Source organism: Vigna unguiculata, chromosome 5 (assembly GCF_037176805.1).
Source record: "Vigna unguiculata cultivar grain cowpea cultivar isolate G323 ecotype 2 chromosome 5, ASM3717680v1, whole genome shotgun sequence".
NCBI lineage: Eukaryota > Viridiplantae > Streptophyta > Magnoliopsida > Fabales > Fabaceae > Vigna > Vigna unguiculata.
This window is the reverse complement of record NC_140796.1, coordinates 44,553,462-44,569,061: the sequence shown is the minus strand read 5'-3', so window position 1 is coordinate 44,569,061 and position 15,600 is coordinate 44,553,462. Positions and strand designations below refer to the sequence as shown.

At 32.4% G+C, this 15,600-nt stretch overlaps 2 protein-coding genes across 2 annotated transcripts; both read right to left on the bottom strand.

Annotated features, from left to right (window-relative positions):
- Nucleotides 1-2,960: 2,960 nt before the first annotated feature.
- On the bottom strand, nt 2,961-5,711 carry LOC114182992 (uncharacterized). Its single transcript, XM_028069806.2, has one exon. The coding sequence runs from the start codon at nt 5,709-5,711 to the stop codon at nt 2,961-2,963; it is 2,751 nt and encodes a 916-aa protein (XP_027925607.2).
- A 2,897-nt stretch (nt 5,712-8,608) lies between these two features.
- LOC114185266 (uncharacterized) lies at nt 8,609-14,575 on the bottom strand. The gene is made up of 8 exons (XM_028072893.2): nt 14,440-14,575; nt 14,176-14,280; nt 11,989-12,123; nt 10,720-11,889; nt 10,579-10,642; nt 10,113-10,252; nt 9,700-10,011; nt 8,609-9,167 (listed from the first exon to the last, which is right to left on the bottom strand). Exons 2-8 carry the CDS (start codon nt 14,242-14,244, stop codon nt 8,853-8,855), a joined length of 2,205 nt encoding a protein of 734 aa, XP_027928694.1. The 5' UTR covers nt 14,245-14,280; nt 14,440-14,575; the 3' UTR covers nt 8,609-8,852.
- Between the last annotated feature and the right edge of the window lie 1,025 nt (nt 14,576-15,600).

Genomic DNA, 15,600 nt, shown 5'->3' with positions numbered 1-15,600 from the left:
AAAAAAATGTTGATGAACAACAAACATATTGAATCCAATATAGGCAAATCCTGCACGAATTACACAATTCTGGTTTTGTTGCTCATTGCAAAAAACATCAAATGTCATTCACAAACAACAACCACAAAGCTGAGAATGTGTTTGTCAATGTCATCGGAGTTGAATGTGGAGTGTCATATCCACCAAAAAATGTGATATTCATTAAACTTACAACCTGCAAAAAAATAGATTTTGTTAAGTTGAGGAACAATTTGGGGAACAACTCATCAAAATGCCATTTCAATCATCGAACAAGAAAATACGATAATGGGGTTTCATTTCCGGAAAAACATCACAAAAATAGTGGTCTCATTTGGGGAAGAACATCATAAAAATAGGGGTTTGTAATCGGATAGTAAAACATACCAGAGCACCCTTTGATTTGCAGAACAAGAACACTTCAAAGTAGGGCTTCCAATTCGACGCACGAAGCTATGGCAACAATCCGCACTCTCGCCGCACTCTCGCCGCACTCAAGCCGCACTCTCGCCGCACTCTCGCCTTTAGTTTAAACCGCAAGTGAAAGTTCTGTTTTTCTAACTTTTCCTTTTTCCTCTCTTGCGCGTGTATCACAACCTCACAATTCACTGCAACTTCTCTCACGCGTTTCTGGTCCCATTTCCTTAAAAATTATTAAAATATTAAGTGCCACGTAGGCGGGTAACTTTGGGGGTAAAAAAAGGGGCATTCTATCATTATCCCTAATAAAAAGACTAAAATTTGAAACAAAACAAAAAAATATATATATATATATAAAGTCACCCAAGTTTTCTTCTTTTTGTTTGACAAAAGTTCTAGGAAGTTTCTTAGTGTGGACTTTGGAAGTAACGTATTAAGTGGTGATAATGGCTTGAATGGATCCACTTTGGCAGTCTTCTTTGAAAGACTTATTGTAGCATTCATGATCAATGAAGATTATTTATTTTCATTTAAGAGGGTAGATTCCCACTTGATTTTTACTACTTTTAAAAGAGAGTTTGGGTGGAACTATAAACTCTTGTCAAAAGATTAATGATGTATGAATCTCTTGAAATAGATAATAATCATGTAAATTATTTTAAGTAATTTATTAACTAAAATTTATTAAAAATTATAAACTTTTTATGAATCTTATATATATATATTTTTTTTCTGAAAAAACCTTTCTCGTAATTTTATAATTTTTAATAAAAATTAGTTGCTGGCCATTTTTTATAATTATTAATTTTTTGATGCCGCACCATTCCATTATATGTTGTCTCACTCACCATAAGTGCCTTTTTTGTGCTCAAGCATTGAATTTTCTAAGACCCTCTTAAACCACTATTAATTGATCCATCCTTTTATTTTAAGCATAATTTTCTCTCTCTTTAGTCATGTTTGGAGTAAAAAACAAGTATATTTTTTTAACCCGTTACTTCCTAAAAAAAATTAATTAATACGAATTCTTGTAAAGTTTAATTCCATACTTTAACTGTGTTTTGTTTTTTTGTTAAACCTCTATATTTCATTAGAGGGCTCATTATTCATTATATAATCCACTTATCGACTTTAATTTAATAATATTATGTGATAGAGAATACTAGAAAAATCCTAATTTTGTGTTAACTAGTAATAATATTAAAATATAATACATAAATAACGATAATCTTTATATTTTAAATTATTTTTTAAGATTAGGTTTGAACTTATATGAGTGGATAAGATGGAAAAGTTTTGTTACAAATGTTTTGTGACAAACAAAGGTGTTGCCGGCAATTTCAATAGGTGACAATGAAGTGATGATGTTATTGGTTTTCTTTCACAATATAATATAATATTTATTTGTGGAAATATAGACAAGGAATAGTGTTCTACGTCAACCCCACAAAGACTTCGAACAAGTCGTTGCACTTGTTTGAGTAAATCTTCTACGAGAATAAGATTTTTTTTTTTTTTATAAATTTAAATTAATTTATGCTTCTCCTTTATCACCTTTTTAAAATTTTATCTTTTTTAATTTAGGCATAGTGTAATTTCAATTTATAGAACAATCATTTTATTTTTGCAAAAATTCAAATGAAAAAATTGGCTTAGTATACTTTTAATCTAATCCAAAAAAGGCTCACATGTTGCTATAATATATTTTAGAGCTAAATATTTTTATTTTTCTATTGCATAAAGTATTTAAAAAATAAAGAAAATTATTGAGAAAAAAAATAGTGTTGCGTATTTTGATGGTTGAATTTATTTTCATTATTATAATAAAAATTAACTTTTTACATATTTTTCTACTTCTTTTGGATGATTAAAGATGGAACTTTTATCAGTTTTTTCTATTTCTTATTTTTATCCATCAAAAACAAACTATTTTTTTCATCTTAACTATACTGTATATTTCACCTTTTTTTTATTTCTTTTCCCATGTTTTTATCCCTTATCCAAATTGTGTATCTGGTACAAAAGAAATGAAAACATTTCGCTAATAAATATGCATTCGATCAAATAATTATCAGCAAGACCAATTCATAAATGGTGGACTCAACATTATAAATTTGTTTACAAATTTTCACGATGACCAAAATTCAAAACTTACGAGGCAAGAATCTGGCATCTTAAATATTTATATATATAATTTTATTTTTTTTATGTATTCTTCAACATTCATTCAGATAACACTACACTAAGATGAACTTTCCCTAAACAGAGTATCCAATGCTTTTAAAATATGATCCATAGATTCATCAGTAACCAATTCCATAATCAACAAAAGCACTTTAACTCGTATAATTTCAAAATATAAGTACAATGGCACAAGTCATGTTACAAACTTACCAAAAACAAACAAACAAACAAGAACAAAATATTACAGAAACTACACACAATACAAGTTCATAACTAGTTAAAAGTTTGAAATACATGAACATTGAACAGAACTTCTTGAGAGTGATCATAGGGGCATTTTACTTGTTGGTTGTCTCTACTTCTGCTTCTGAATCAGTAACTACAGGCACCTTCTGATACACCCTTTTGAATCTCTGAGGCAAAACATAATGAGCACCAAAACGTTGCTGCAAGAAGATAATAACAGCAAAGAAAAACCCTCCCAATGGAATGGCAATATCCCAAGCGGTTGAGTAAAAGTCTTCACTTGGATCTGCATAGTAGTATGATCCATTACCAAGAGGATCATCAGTGTGAGTCCTGTAAAGATCATAAGCATGGGGCAACAATCTCACAAAAGTAGTTCCAAAGTAAAAGGAGCATGAAAGAACATTGCCACTCATGTTTGAAAACAGGTTAAGAATGATTTGTGGCAAGAGAAAACCATCCAAAACAAAACCACCATAAGATTTGATGTTCTCCCATGATGAAGGTTGGTTGTACATAGGAACATACACAGAATCCTTGTCTCCATTCTTCTTCAACTTCAACAAGAATGCAACAAGAAACCCTGCTGCATACAAAAGTAATGTAACATAAGCAGTGTTCCTCTCAGCAATCTTGCTTTCAGCACTCTTTTTTGCTGACCATGTGAGATACAGGAGCCTGAATTGCAACAAGAAAGCCACCATGGTGACAAGCCTCACACTCACTTCATTCACTTCAAGCCATGGATTGTTTCCAAATATCCACCTTCTGTTGTTGTTGGGATTTTGAGTGAGAAGAGCTTCAAAGTTCAGAACAAGAGGTACCATGTGACCCAAAGTGAGAATTGACATCATAATCAGTGAGATGAAGGGGAGCACATTTGGTTCTCTCTTCACCTTGTAGAGTTGCAACCCCACAAAAACACATGCAAGAGTTGTAGATATCAGAGCCATGATCACTTCCATGTCCATTCTCCAAAGATTTCTCCTTGCTGCTTGCCTGTAGTATGAAACTGCTGATATGTCTAAACGCTTGAAGTAAAGAGGATCAGATTCTTTGCGCATGCTTTCAATACTTCCCTTGATGTAGCTTCTATCACTTGAGTCCAATGGTGGGAACTGAATATTCAGAAGAATGTCACAGTCCGTAGAATGAGCCACTGGTGTCTCATTTTTTGGGTTAAGTTCACGACAACCTACCATACACAAGGTTCCTGCTCCAGCATCATAAACTCCTTCTGCATTGATCTTCACTCTCTCAGAGGACAAGTTAAACACAGAATTCTTGTTAACTGAAGGAGTCAACACGGAGAGGCTTATCTTGTAGCTGATGTTAAACAAGCTACCGTTGTTGATGTCAATGGTTCCATCAGGAACTTCATTTGAGATTATGAAAGATTCAGATGTATATTGGGAAAACTCAGAGATTTCATCATCAACAGCTATGGGTTCTGAATAACCCCAAGCTACTCTTTTCTTGGACTCTTTAACTGACATATCAAATCTCATGTTATAAGAATAGGCCTCTGGGTATCTTTTCCCCTTGTCATTAGGCTTATGTGTTGGCCTTGGACATGATTTGTTAACCCTTTCTAGCTCGCTAAACTCGTACTTTAAGCCATGAATTCCCACCCCACGACCGTCATCATTCCTAAATGTTACCATCTTGAAATATCCTGAATCAATTGCACTCTTATTGCTCCAAATTTGGCCCACTATGGTGCTGGTGTTTTTTATTGACCAAATTGAGGGGAATCTCAATCTTAGTCTTACTGAGCAATCACCCACATGAGTTTCAACCAAGGATGATGACTTGCCCATGAAATGGCAAGCAACTACACTCAACATGTTGTTCTTCTCATCCCACCATCCTTCCCCTACTAACATAGTTTTGGGATCAAAACTCTGGTTAATCAGATAATAATTAATATCTTGAAATTCCACCAGAACCCTTAATCTATGTTTCTTAGTAGTCTGAGAACACCCAATGGTTGTCAAAGACATTAGAGGTGGAAGTTTACCAGAACTCCCACTTATGCTGCAATTCTTAGAATCATGGCACTCAAGAGAGTACTGTAATTGGAGATTTCTGAGCACCCAAGTGATGGGAGACTTACAAAAACTCAATGAATCTAAATTCAATGCTAATCCTTGATCAGCATCAGCATCACTCCCATCAGAAAACTCATTGACAACTTCTGCAGAATCCAGAGTATAATTGTATTTTTCATTTGGAAGCATCAACACAGAAATGGGTTCGAAGGAATTATCATCACCCTTTTCAGAACTCAAATTCTCCAAGCTTCCACTGACCAAGGTAGTGATATTGCTTACATTGAACACATCATTGAGCTTAAAAACAGCATTCACGTTGAGAGAGTCACCTTTTTTGGAGTAACCACTGCCAATCCCCACCATGCAGACCTTCCCTGAAGGTTCATGCCAAAACCCTTCAAGCTTGAAGCTTACGTAACCTTTACGGTAACGCCGTTGACCCACATAGTATGAACCGTCACTGAATGTGTTGGCGCTTCTAAAAGACACGGTGCCTTGAAGCTTGAAAAGGTTTGGATTTTGAGTCGCACGTGTGCTCCTTTTTGAGAGGTGAAAGGAGAAACTGTTCCAAGAAGCACCAACATCAATGATGGTATCACCTCCTTTGTAGAAACCGTAGTGATGATCAGAAAGAGGGAAAGGATTGTTGCTGAGTTTGGTGGTGGGGGTGGAGTGGGGAACTGTGGAAGCACAGTGGTCTTGGTAAGATGGTGGTGAGGCAAAGGAGGGAACAAGGTTGAAGGAGAAGAAAGTGAAAAGAGAAAAGAGAATGGTGAGAAGAGAATCCATGAACATGAGAAGATGAACTATAGTTTGGTTATTATGAAGGGTAGAGAAAGTGAGAAACAAAGCAACAATTCACAGTACATTTATAGTATCTATTTGCACTGGTAGTCTATGAAGCTCGGATAGACATGGATAAAACACACACACACGGAAATACAGCTAAATAATTGAGAAAACATAGGACATACGATACAGTTTTAAACTTTTAATTAACACATTGTTCGTTAACACAAAATAAAAAAAATTTATTTATTTATCTAACATTTAAAAAGTAAAAAGTAATGATCATATAAATTATTTTTCTTATTTTTTAAACATAATAGGAACTTAGGTAATAAGTTTACTGATATATGTTTTGTATGCATATCAATATTCGATATGTATCGTAGAGATGACACATGATTTATGAGGCGTGTTTGGGCCTCATAGTACATGAAAAAAAAAAAAAAAAAACTGATTTCAAACATTAACATCACACTGTTTCTTCCCATTGAATACAAATTGCAAATCTTATCTTAGATTTTGTAATAATCACAAAATAGTTTATAATAATGAGAAATTTGATGGATGCATGTGAAGAAAACAACCGTCAACTAAAAACAAAATAAAGTAAAAGTAATTCGTTTGAAAAGTCTACTTTTTTTTTTCCAATTATTTGTTGTTAATTAAATAAAGATTTTGTTAAGGTATGGGGTTAATTAAAATATATAAAATCGTAATGGAGTTCTTAGTTATAATTTGAACTATACTTTGTATTAGAAATCTTAAATAAGTTTAAATCATGCTGAGTAGAAACAATGGAGTAAAAAAAAAATTAAATTTATATATGAAAAAAAAAAAGACTTAAACAGCCTATTTATTTTACAGCATGAATGGTTTATTTTGCACAAGCATTAAAGTGCACGAATTTTAAACGCATATTAAATATATAACATCTTATGAATGTCAAACAAATTAGATAACATCTCACAGTCGCATAAGATAAGACTAATATAAAATTTATACTCATTATATTTATAAAATTTAAATTAACTCAAAATTATTAGAATTTTCACTGTTGAAAGTCAATATTCAAAATTAACATGATATATATTATTGAGATGCATAAAAATAACACTTTTTTTTTTCTTTTTTTAATTTCTTTTATTTAATATCATTCTCTTCATCCACAACCACAAGTAACAAGTCGTTGCGTGCTTAAGTCGTTACCAATCTGTATAATTATAGCGGAAACCAAAGAAAACGTCTTAAGGAAGACTTTGTGGACACAGTCAACACAAAAACCTATAAAATGAAACGTTTTAATACGAGAACCAGAAAAATAAATAATAACAATAATTTGTTTAATTTATGAATAAAAATTGTTGCATGATCATTTTTAAAAGCTGAATAATTTTAAAAACAGAGTTTAAGTTTAAGTTGTTTCAAAAATTAACCATTTATGTATAATTATGTGACTTAACTTTATTTTTCTTATTTTCGTATGAAATTTTTTTTTTCCATTACATATACCTCATGTTTCAATCACTAAATTGTCCAGTTATAATACATCTTTAATACCATTTTTCTCTAAATCAATTAAATTAAATCAAATTAAATGTTTACTTGTTTGAAGTGACCATGCTATACAAATTAATCTCTTTTTTTTTCATCAACGACTTTATAATGTATAGAATGAAATCAAATCAACCCATTATTTAAAAAGTTTCATTACTAGAATAATCTTTAATAGTATAATGTAATTAGAAGTTGTTTTTATGATTTTTTTTAAGTGAGTTTACTCTAAAACCAAACAGGGAAAAATATCATATAAACTTTTATAGGTTATAAAAATATATGATAGGGCTAAAATGATATGAAATATAATTAAAATGTATTACAATACATAAAATTTATATTACCATTGACCAGTCAAACAAGAAGAGGTTGAGAAATGATGGGCCTGAAAGTAGCCCAATAAGCTGTGAAGTAGCAAACACGGGAATGCTGTGTCCCCTCAACTTGGAAAAAGAGGTCAATTGGACCAAACTTTGGGGGCAGAAGGGCCCACCGACGGATCTTCTAAGCCATAACTAGGCTAGGATAGAATCAAAAATAAAAAATAATAACAAAATTTTAATAAATAGTAAAAATAAAAAAAAGAAGAGAAAGAAAGTGATATTGAGATGGAAGAAAAATAGTGAAAATAAAAAGATTGTATATATTTATCTATAATTAATAAATATCGGTATAAATAAATATCAGTCCAAAATTAACATTTTTCAATTGTGTTAAAAAATATTTCTTTGTATTTTTCTCTTATCTTTCTTTTTCAGTCTCTTTCCTTCTTTAAAAATAAACATGCTATTAATCAAATGGTCCAAGATTCTAAAAAAAAATTCTTTCTTATTTCTAAGGGGAAAAGTATCGTTTCTTTCTGTCTTCATAAAGAAACACCTCATCAATCAAATAGTTTAAGATTCCACAAATTCTCTTAGTTGTAGTTGGAAAAGTGTAAAACAAGATATTAAGAGTATTATTTTTCAAAATGAGTTCAACTAATACCAGCTACTTTCAACTTCCAAAGGTGTTAGTCACAAACTTGTGGAGCCTACACTTTGAAGGATCCTTCTTTGCAATAAAGCAGCGGTGAAGAAGACTAAAACTTCCCTATCATTGACAAACTTTATTTGGAAAAATGGTTCATTACACTCATGTGCTTATAGATACCCTAAAGAGAAAAAAAAAAAGATAAAAAGAGATAGATATCCATAAAACAAAGGTGATACAAAATATTCAAAAACGATCAAATTTGCTGTAAAAACAACCCTGTTCTACAAAAGTAGAGCTCTTATAACAAATTTGCTAACCCTTTTGCTCAATATGAATGAAACAAAACAAAGCATAACAAGCAAACAAGGTTTAGAATAATATGATCAGGTTATTATTATGTCATACTAGCATGGCATTATATTTTTATTTGCAATTATATACAATTATGAGCAGAGATTGTTCTATGTTCATGAAAACAAGAGCAGATAACAATAGTAAAAGTATTTAACATCAAACAGAAAAGTGTCATTAGGTGATATAGAAGTGCTAAGAAGTTTCGGGGTGTGTATCAATGAATCCTCAAAATTTGGTTTATCCAAGAGAATGTTCAGTTCAGGTTGCAGCCTTAAGCAACACCCCTCCTGATGGCTTTTTCACTGGTACTGTTGGTGGTGGTGGTGGTGGTAGAGTAAGGAATTTCTCAATGTCCTTTGCTCCAGTTTGAGCAAACTCTTTGACAAGCATGTTCATATATCCAGCTAAAGACTGCTTGAAGTTCTGTGAGCAGCTTCTGTCTCCCTCATCAACGTCCTGAACTCCTCCTTTCACCAAACACCCAACTTGAGCACCTTCCATGTATGCCTTACATGCCACCAGAATATCACTAGCTCTGCTGCAGAAATGCCCCTTGACAAAATCCTCAAAATTCTGAAACCAAATATAATAAATAACATTCAGCATTTGAGTTTTCAGTTCCAAATCATAGAAAAATAAAAACATGCTTGAGAGAACAGAACAATCATTCAAATTGTGTGTGTGTGTGTTACAGCTCTTGCTATATTCTTCATTCAAATGATTCCCACTTTCCAAAGATGATTATGTTGATAGGACAAAGGATGCATCATTAAAGCTCAACAAAGTACAAGAACATGTTGAAAAAGGTAAGAAGATACTAGTGGCTCTCAGGGATGGGAAAATTGTGTATTCACTGAGATCAGCCCTATTTGATCCCCCAAATTCAGGATTTTTATCCTAAAGGGATTGATGAAAAACTCATCCAAAAGCATGACTTACTTTTATTTCTCTTTTAACATGGGATACCCCCAGTTGAGATACAGAAACTAATCTCTAGAAATACTGAAATGTATTCAAGATACTAAGCTCTCATAAAGCACATTTTGGTACAAGGCCTGGTGTGGACAAAGGGTTAAAAAAATTGAACCATGAGTTGAAAGCAAACCTTTGGAGGCCTTCGAATCATATACATCATTGTCCTCAATGATAGAATGAATGTGTCCTCATTATACTGAAAGGACATCTTTTCACCACTAGCTGAACCACTCATGCGTTCATATCCAGGTTCATTAAAGTAAGGCTTTGTATTCAGAATTAGACCCTGAATGGAGACCAGAACCTGTAGAATCGTTGAAGTGCCCGGAAGCCACTTCTCATTTTTGCTGCCACTCCAGGTGTTCAGCAGACTAAGGCATACTTTGCCACAATGATACAAATTTGGGTTGAGCCTTAGACCTCCAGAGTGGTAATGCACTTGCTGCAATGAAACATGCCCCTTGTGTCAGACTTTATACGATAAGAATGAACAATAAAAAACATTGGTCGGTCCGGTCAGATACAGTATTCGCAACCACATACCGGTGGTACATTGGGATAGCCACTGGGAAAGAAAACATCAAAAAAGAATAGGCCATCATGATATGGAGTCCCTTCAGCTCCAATAATCACAGCCCTCAGAAGATCCATGTTTGACTCGTGCACTCTGACAAATATTGAATCTGTAGGGGACAAGCGGAAAAGAATAAGAAGTAAGAGATCTAGTATAATGCCAGTGGCAGGTAGCACATTATGGTATTCAGATCACTTTATAGTTATTTCTACTACCAATTTCAGAACAAGTATCTGGACTTCTAAGAAAAAGGTTAATAAGTAAGCACTATTCTATAAGAGTAAATCATAAATTAGCCATGAAAATGCTGAATGAAGTTTATTCAGAAAAAGCTCTATCAAAAAATGTAATAATGCTCAAAAAGAATTGAAGACTAAATTGGATTAGGCAAAATAGTACAGCAATTTTGAAGCAGGAGTACTGAAACAAACTCACCTGGCAAATCCTTCTGCAAAATCTTCCACTCGTCCTGGATTTTTTTAGCCCAATTCTTGGGAGGCTGTTCAAGAAATATGTTCAACATAAACCCAAATAATTAAGAACAGAACTGAAACAAAGAGCACTTCAAAAATTTACCTGTTTCGTTGAAGAACTGTTACGGACGAAGTAATGATCTGAAGTGTCCTCAACAGTGTCAAATTGTTTAAAACTTCGAAATTTCCTCATAATTTCATCTTTGGCTTCATCTGAAATTGTAACAATAGGGCTATCCACTGCTTTTCCATTAAATCCATCTCCAGCAAAATTGGGAACCGAGTTATTAAAACCATGCTCAGTTTGGGTAACAAAAGGATCAAATGGATAATAAATATTATTAGAAACATTTTTTTGAGGAGTAGAAAATGATTTATAATTTTGAGAAATATTCCACCAAGATTTTCCTGGATCTGTTCCCAAAGTATGCGATGATCCATGTTGTCCAATGAAATTTGAATGGGAGGAAACACTACTGCCATCTGCCATCATAGCAGTTCCATGTTGTCCAATGAAATTTGAATGGGAGGAAACACTACTTCCATCTGCCATCATAGCAGTTTTAAATTTCCCCCCATTTGATGGCTGACCAGCATGTGGTTGCTTATCAGCCACCATTGAGTCAAATAAACTAAGGTATGCCGAAGAAGACTTCTTTTTGCTATGGAAAGACCCTGACAACCAGTGAGACTTAGATGATTCTACTCCAACTGAAGCATTTGAAGTACGTCCTCTGGGTTTTGAAGTAGCTGATTTCTTCTTAGAAGGGCCAGATTGAGAAAAAAATTGAGAAGTTCCAGAGGAGTAAGCAACATCCTCCATTTTTATTTGAGTGTCAGTACCACCCATTAAAGCTGCTTGAATTTTAGAGTTAAATGGATCTAATGACATAGAAGGCTGGGAAGAGGATGTCATGGAACTTAATGCAGCATTTGATTGCATATGATCCCAAGGAGAAAACATACTATTTTCAGTCTTCTTAAAACCTAAATCATATCCTAGTGGCAACCAAGTAAACGGTGCTTCAATTCCAGGAGGTATATCCACATGATCAAAATGTTTCTGTAATAATGTATAATCATCTGCATCCATATAGTCTTCCGCCGACAAAATACCAACGTAGTCATCATCATCATATGATAGATCAGAGCCATGACCATCAACACTGATTACATTATTTGACACTGAAGGGGGATTATTAGAAGACGCAATCCCACCAACTGATCCAAATTTTGCCGCATCAGGCACTGGAAAAGGATAATCAGACATATTCTGAAAAGGGTTTCAAGTAACATGTTAGAGTCGTCTTCATGTTGGAAAAGATACAGCCCATCTGATGCAAGAAATAACAAAAATAAATCTTATACAAACCACAACTTGGAGATCACCATGAACAGCATCAATTGTCTTCCCTTTGTTACTATTATTAACTTTTTCACCAATTATCATTACATCGTCAGAATCATCATCATCATTGTCAATGTCAATCACGTCATGCAAAAAGACCTAGAAAGTAAAAGTCAAGTATTATATGTCAGTAAGCAAACATACACTCAAACGTTCATGAAGCACAAACTACAATATGAGAACAGAAAAATATATCAAAGAAAATATTGGTGCTCGTTCAATTTTCAAACAGAACATGGCAAAACAATCCTCCTCTTATATTACTCTAAATTATACAGAAGAGTTGCCACTGGTATTCTTCCCTTTGATATTGGATCCTGATTTCTGAAGGTACTGGTATCTTCATAAAAACAGAGATTACACATGAAATCTCCTTAAACAAAATTTCCTCTATATCCTGAAAACCAATACAAACATTCTAAACTGAAATCCTCCTTTCATTTTTCTTTATTAGTCCAAAAACTTCACCCATTAGAAAAAGGTTTGTGTCTCAAAAATAAAGGGGACATTTATATAAAAAATCAAGGCAAACAAGGGTGTTTTAGTCAAAAACATATTATAGTGGATAAGATAATAAAAGAAAATGCTCGAGTAAAAAACCAAAACCTCAAACAGCAGAGAAAAAGGTAAAATGAATCTATACTATTATAGAAAGGGATTCCTAAATAAGTGTCCATTTACTTTTCCTAAAATCACTTTAGCTCATGTGTACTACAATTACAATAAGGTACTGTGTTATGTTTATCACAATGACTCAACAGTTACCCACATTTATAGCTTGAATGGCAGAATCACATTAGATTTACAAAAGGTTATTGGCAGAATAATAGAAAAATTACTGCATCTAAACTTCTCAAGAAAAATAAAAATAGTACTATCTAAGTCACAAACTGATTGATCCCACAATTTCTTATGAGCAGGGACTAAGGTAGGAACATTTCCTTTGCAACAGACTTGCACATAAATAACAAAAATATAGTAGAACTTGACATGTTAATCCTATCTAATGCACGTATGACAGAAAAACAGTAAACAAAAATCAAATTCAGCACTCTAGGAGAAACCAGCAGAACAGTAGTGATGATCATAAAATCCTATTAGGATGCATATATAAGCTCTACTATCTCAATTAAAGCATCTAACAATGAGAGACTACCGTTTTAATCAAAGTTCCTAATCAATTAGGAGAGGTGATTTATTTATCTACTGCTCACTCAATCAAATTGGTCTATTCTTAAAGGCAGTTGCAATTTAGACATAGAAAGAGAAAGATAAATAAACTGATAGACCAACACAAATTTGTTTAGTCTATCCAACCTGTCTGAACAAAAATCAGTAAAATCACCTTTAATCTTTCCATGGTTTGAGAAAATAGACCGGAAAATGTATTAGACACAGTTCAAATTTGCATTAGCCACTGCCAAGTTCCCTCACAACAAAGCTCACATAACCTTATTATTATCCGTCTAAATCATACCAAAAAATTATCATCTGCAATTTACATGCACAATACACATATTGCCATAATAGAACATCCTGAGAAGAAAAAACTGTGTCATTTGGAAGTTTCTCAATCAAATGATCATCTATACTTAGGTCACAGGGAGAAGAAAATGTTATAATTTGACTTAAGTTACAAAAAGATTTAAACAGAAATCATTACCAACATATTACCAAAAGGCTATTTATAGCATATCCTCTTACTATTCCAAGGAATACAACAAAAGACTCTAAATTCCAATCCCTTGGGGTAACAATAACGTGATCATCAAATGAAGACCCAAAAGGCAAAGAAGAAGATAAGAGAAATACACAATCCATAACAGAGGAAAAAATTACAATGTCAGAATGCACACGTCACTACTAAACCCGTCCCCTTCCAATAAATAACAAACCGCACATGCAGCAACAAACACGAAAAGGTTGCCTCAACAACAGCAAAAACAGTTACTCTATGGCAGAAAATGGGGAAATATTGTTCATGAGAACTACACAGAAACAAAAATTAAAAAAAAAAAAAAACACAGATCATAGCAGAAAAGTGAAGACCCATATAAATAATTTTCAGAAAAATAAAAACTTTAAACAAATTGAAGACCCCCATCAGGAGAAACACAAGTAATTAAATTTGAATCGGTGGCAGCAGCTTGCCTTGTTGTTGAGATAAAACTTTGAAGGGTGGTGAATTGGGGGAGGAATCTCGAAGACGTCAGGGTCCATAGTGCTATCTTAATGTTAAACTGAATGATCCTTTACCTATTTGTTTGAAGGAAGAGAGAAAGAGTGAGTAAGGGAAGAGTGAAGGGTCTTGGATGCAGGTGTTATATACTGTTATGATGAAGAAACACAGAGAAAGAAAGTGTGTGAATGTTAAAAATAAAAGAGAATTAGAAAGACAAAGAGACAGAGCCTAACCTTAGTGTTGTGCGTGGGACACACGTCAGATGAAACCAAAATTCAAAGGGCTTATTTGGATATTTGGGCACACTTCTAAGGGTTAATCCTACTCTTGGATAGAGTGTGTTTTGGAAGACAACGGGTTTCCACAGAGTGAGTGAGATAAAACATGAAATAAGGTTGTTTGCTAAATCATTTATAGCTATATAAAATGTGGGATCTAAACGTTTTTTATTTATTTTAAAATTAAGAATTATAACAAGTATATTACTTTTCTTCTATAAAAGAAAGAAATATATTATTTTTCTTCTATAAAAGAAATTTATTACTTTTGGAAATAGTTTTTCTAAAATGATTCCATTTTCTTAATAAATATCTAATTTGTTTTTTTAAACAGAAAGAGTAACAATTTGAAGCTGGATCAATTATTGAAAACTGAAATATTTGAGATATTTTATAAATTGTTAAAAGCATAATCATTACGGAATAAGATAAATATTTAGTTTTAGAAAAGTATTATATTTGTATATATTTATATTGGTCTTGAAATTATAAAAGTTTTAAAATTACAATTCATTAATTGTCTTAGTTCAAAATTAGAACAAATAACATAATTTAATTTATAATGTTAAAAAAAATTAGGAAACAGAAATGAAAAGTAATTCAAATGACAACATTGTACACTTTTGTTCAGTGTTTACTCTCAAGAAGTTTTTTTCTTTTTCTTTTTTGATTTTTGAACTTTTTCTTTAATAAAAAAAATACCATTATTTTGTGTTTAGCCTATTAAACATATCATTACTTGAGGTTGTGATAAAAACATGCAAAAAAAATTATAAAGTTACTAAGATGCCAATAGTTCAATCTTCATGTATTTTGTGATAAACAAAATATGAGAGAGAGAAAAAAAAACAAATAAACTTTTTAATTGAAGAAACCAAGATAAAAAAAAAAACTAATTGTAAAATTATTCAAATCTTGAGTTTATGGTAAATTTTGAAAAAAACAAATAGGAGAGAAAAAAAATTGCATTGAAGAGAACATGATAAACAAATTATAAAATTAACAAAGTTCTAAGAGTTGAATTGTTATGTAAAAAATCTAATCATATTGTTTATTTTCAATATATAATATTTATACGTTTAATTTTCAAACTAAGAATTGTTGGAAGATAAAAGG

Coding starts and splice junctions, on each gene's coding strand:
- LOC114185266 (XM_028072893.2), bottom strand. CDS start 14,244: ATGGACCCTGACGTCTTCGAGATTCCTCCCCCAATTCACCACCCTTCA. Junction 11,890..11,988: donor ATGGTGATCTCCAAGTTGTG/GTTTGTATAAGA, acceptor AACCCTTTTCAG/AATATGTCTGATTATCCTTT. Junction 10,012..10,112: donor GCTATCCCAATGTACCACCG/GTATGTGGTTGC, acceptor GTTTCATTGCAG/CAAGTGCATTACCACTCTGG.
- LOC114182992 (XM_028069806.2), bottom strand. CDS start 5,711: ATGGATTCTCTTCTCACCATTCTCTTTTCTCTTTTCACTTTCTTCTCC.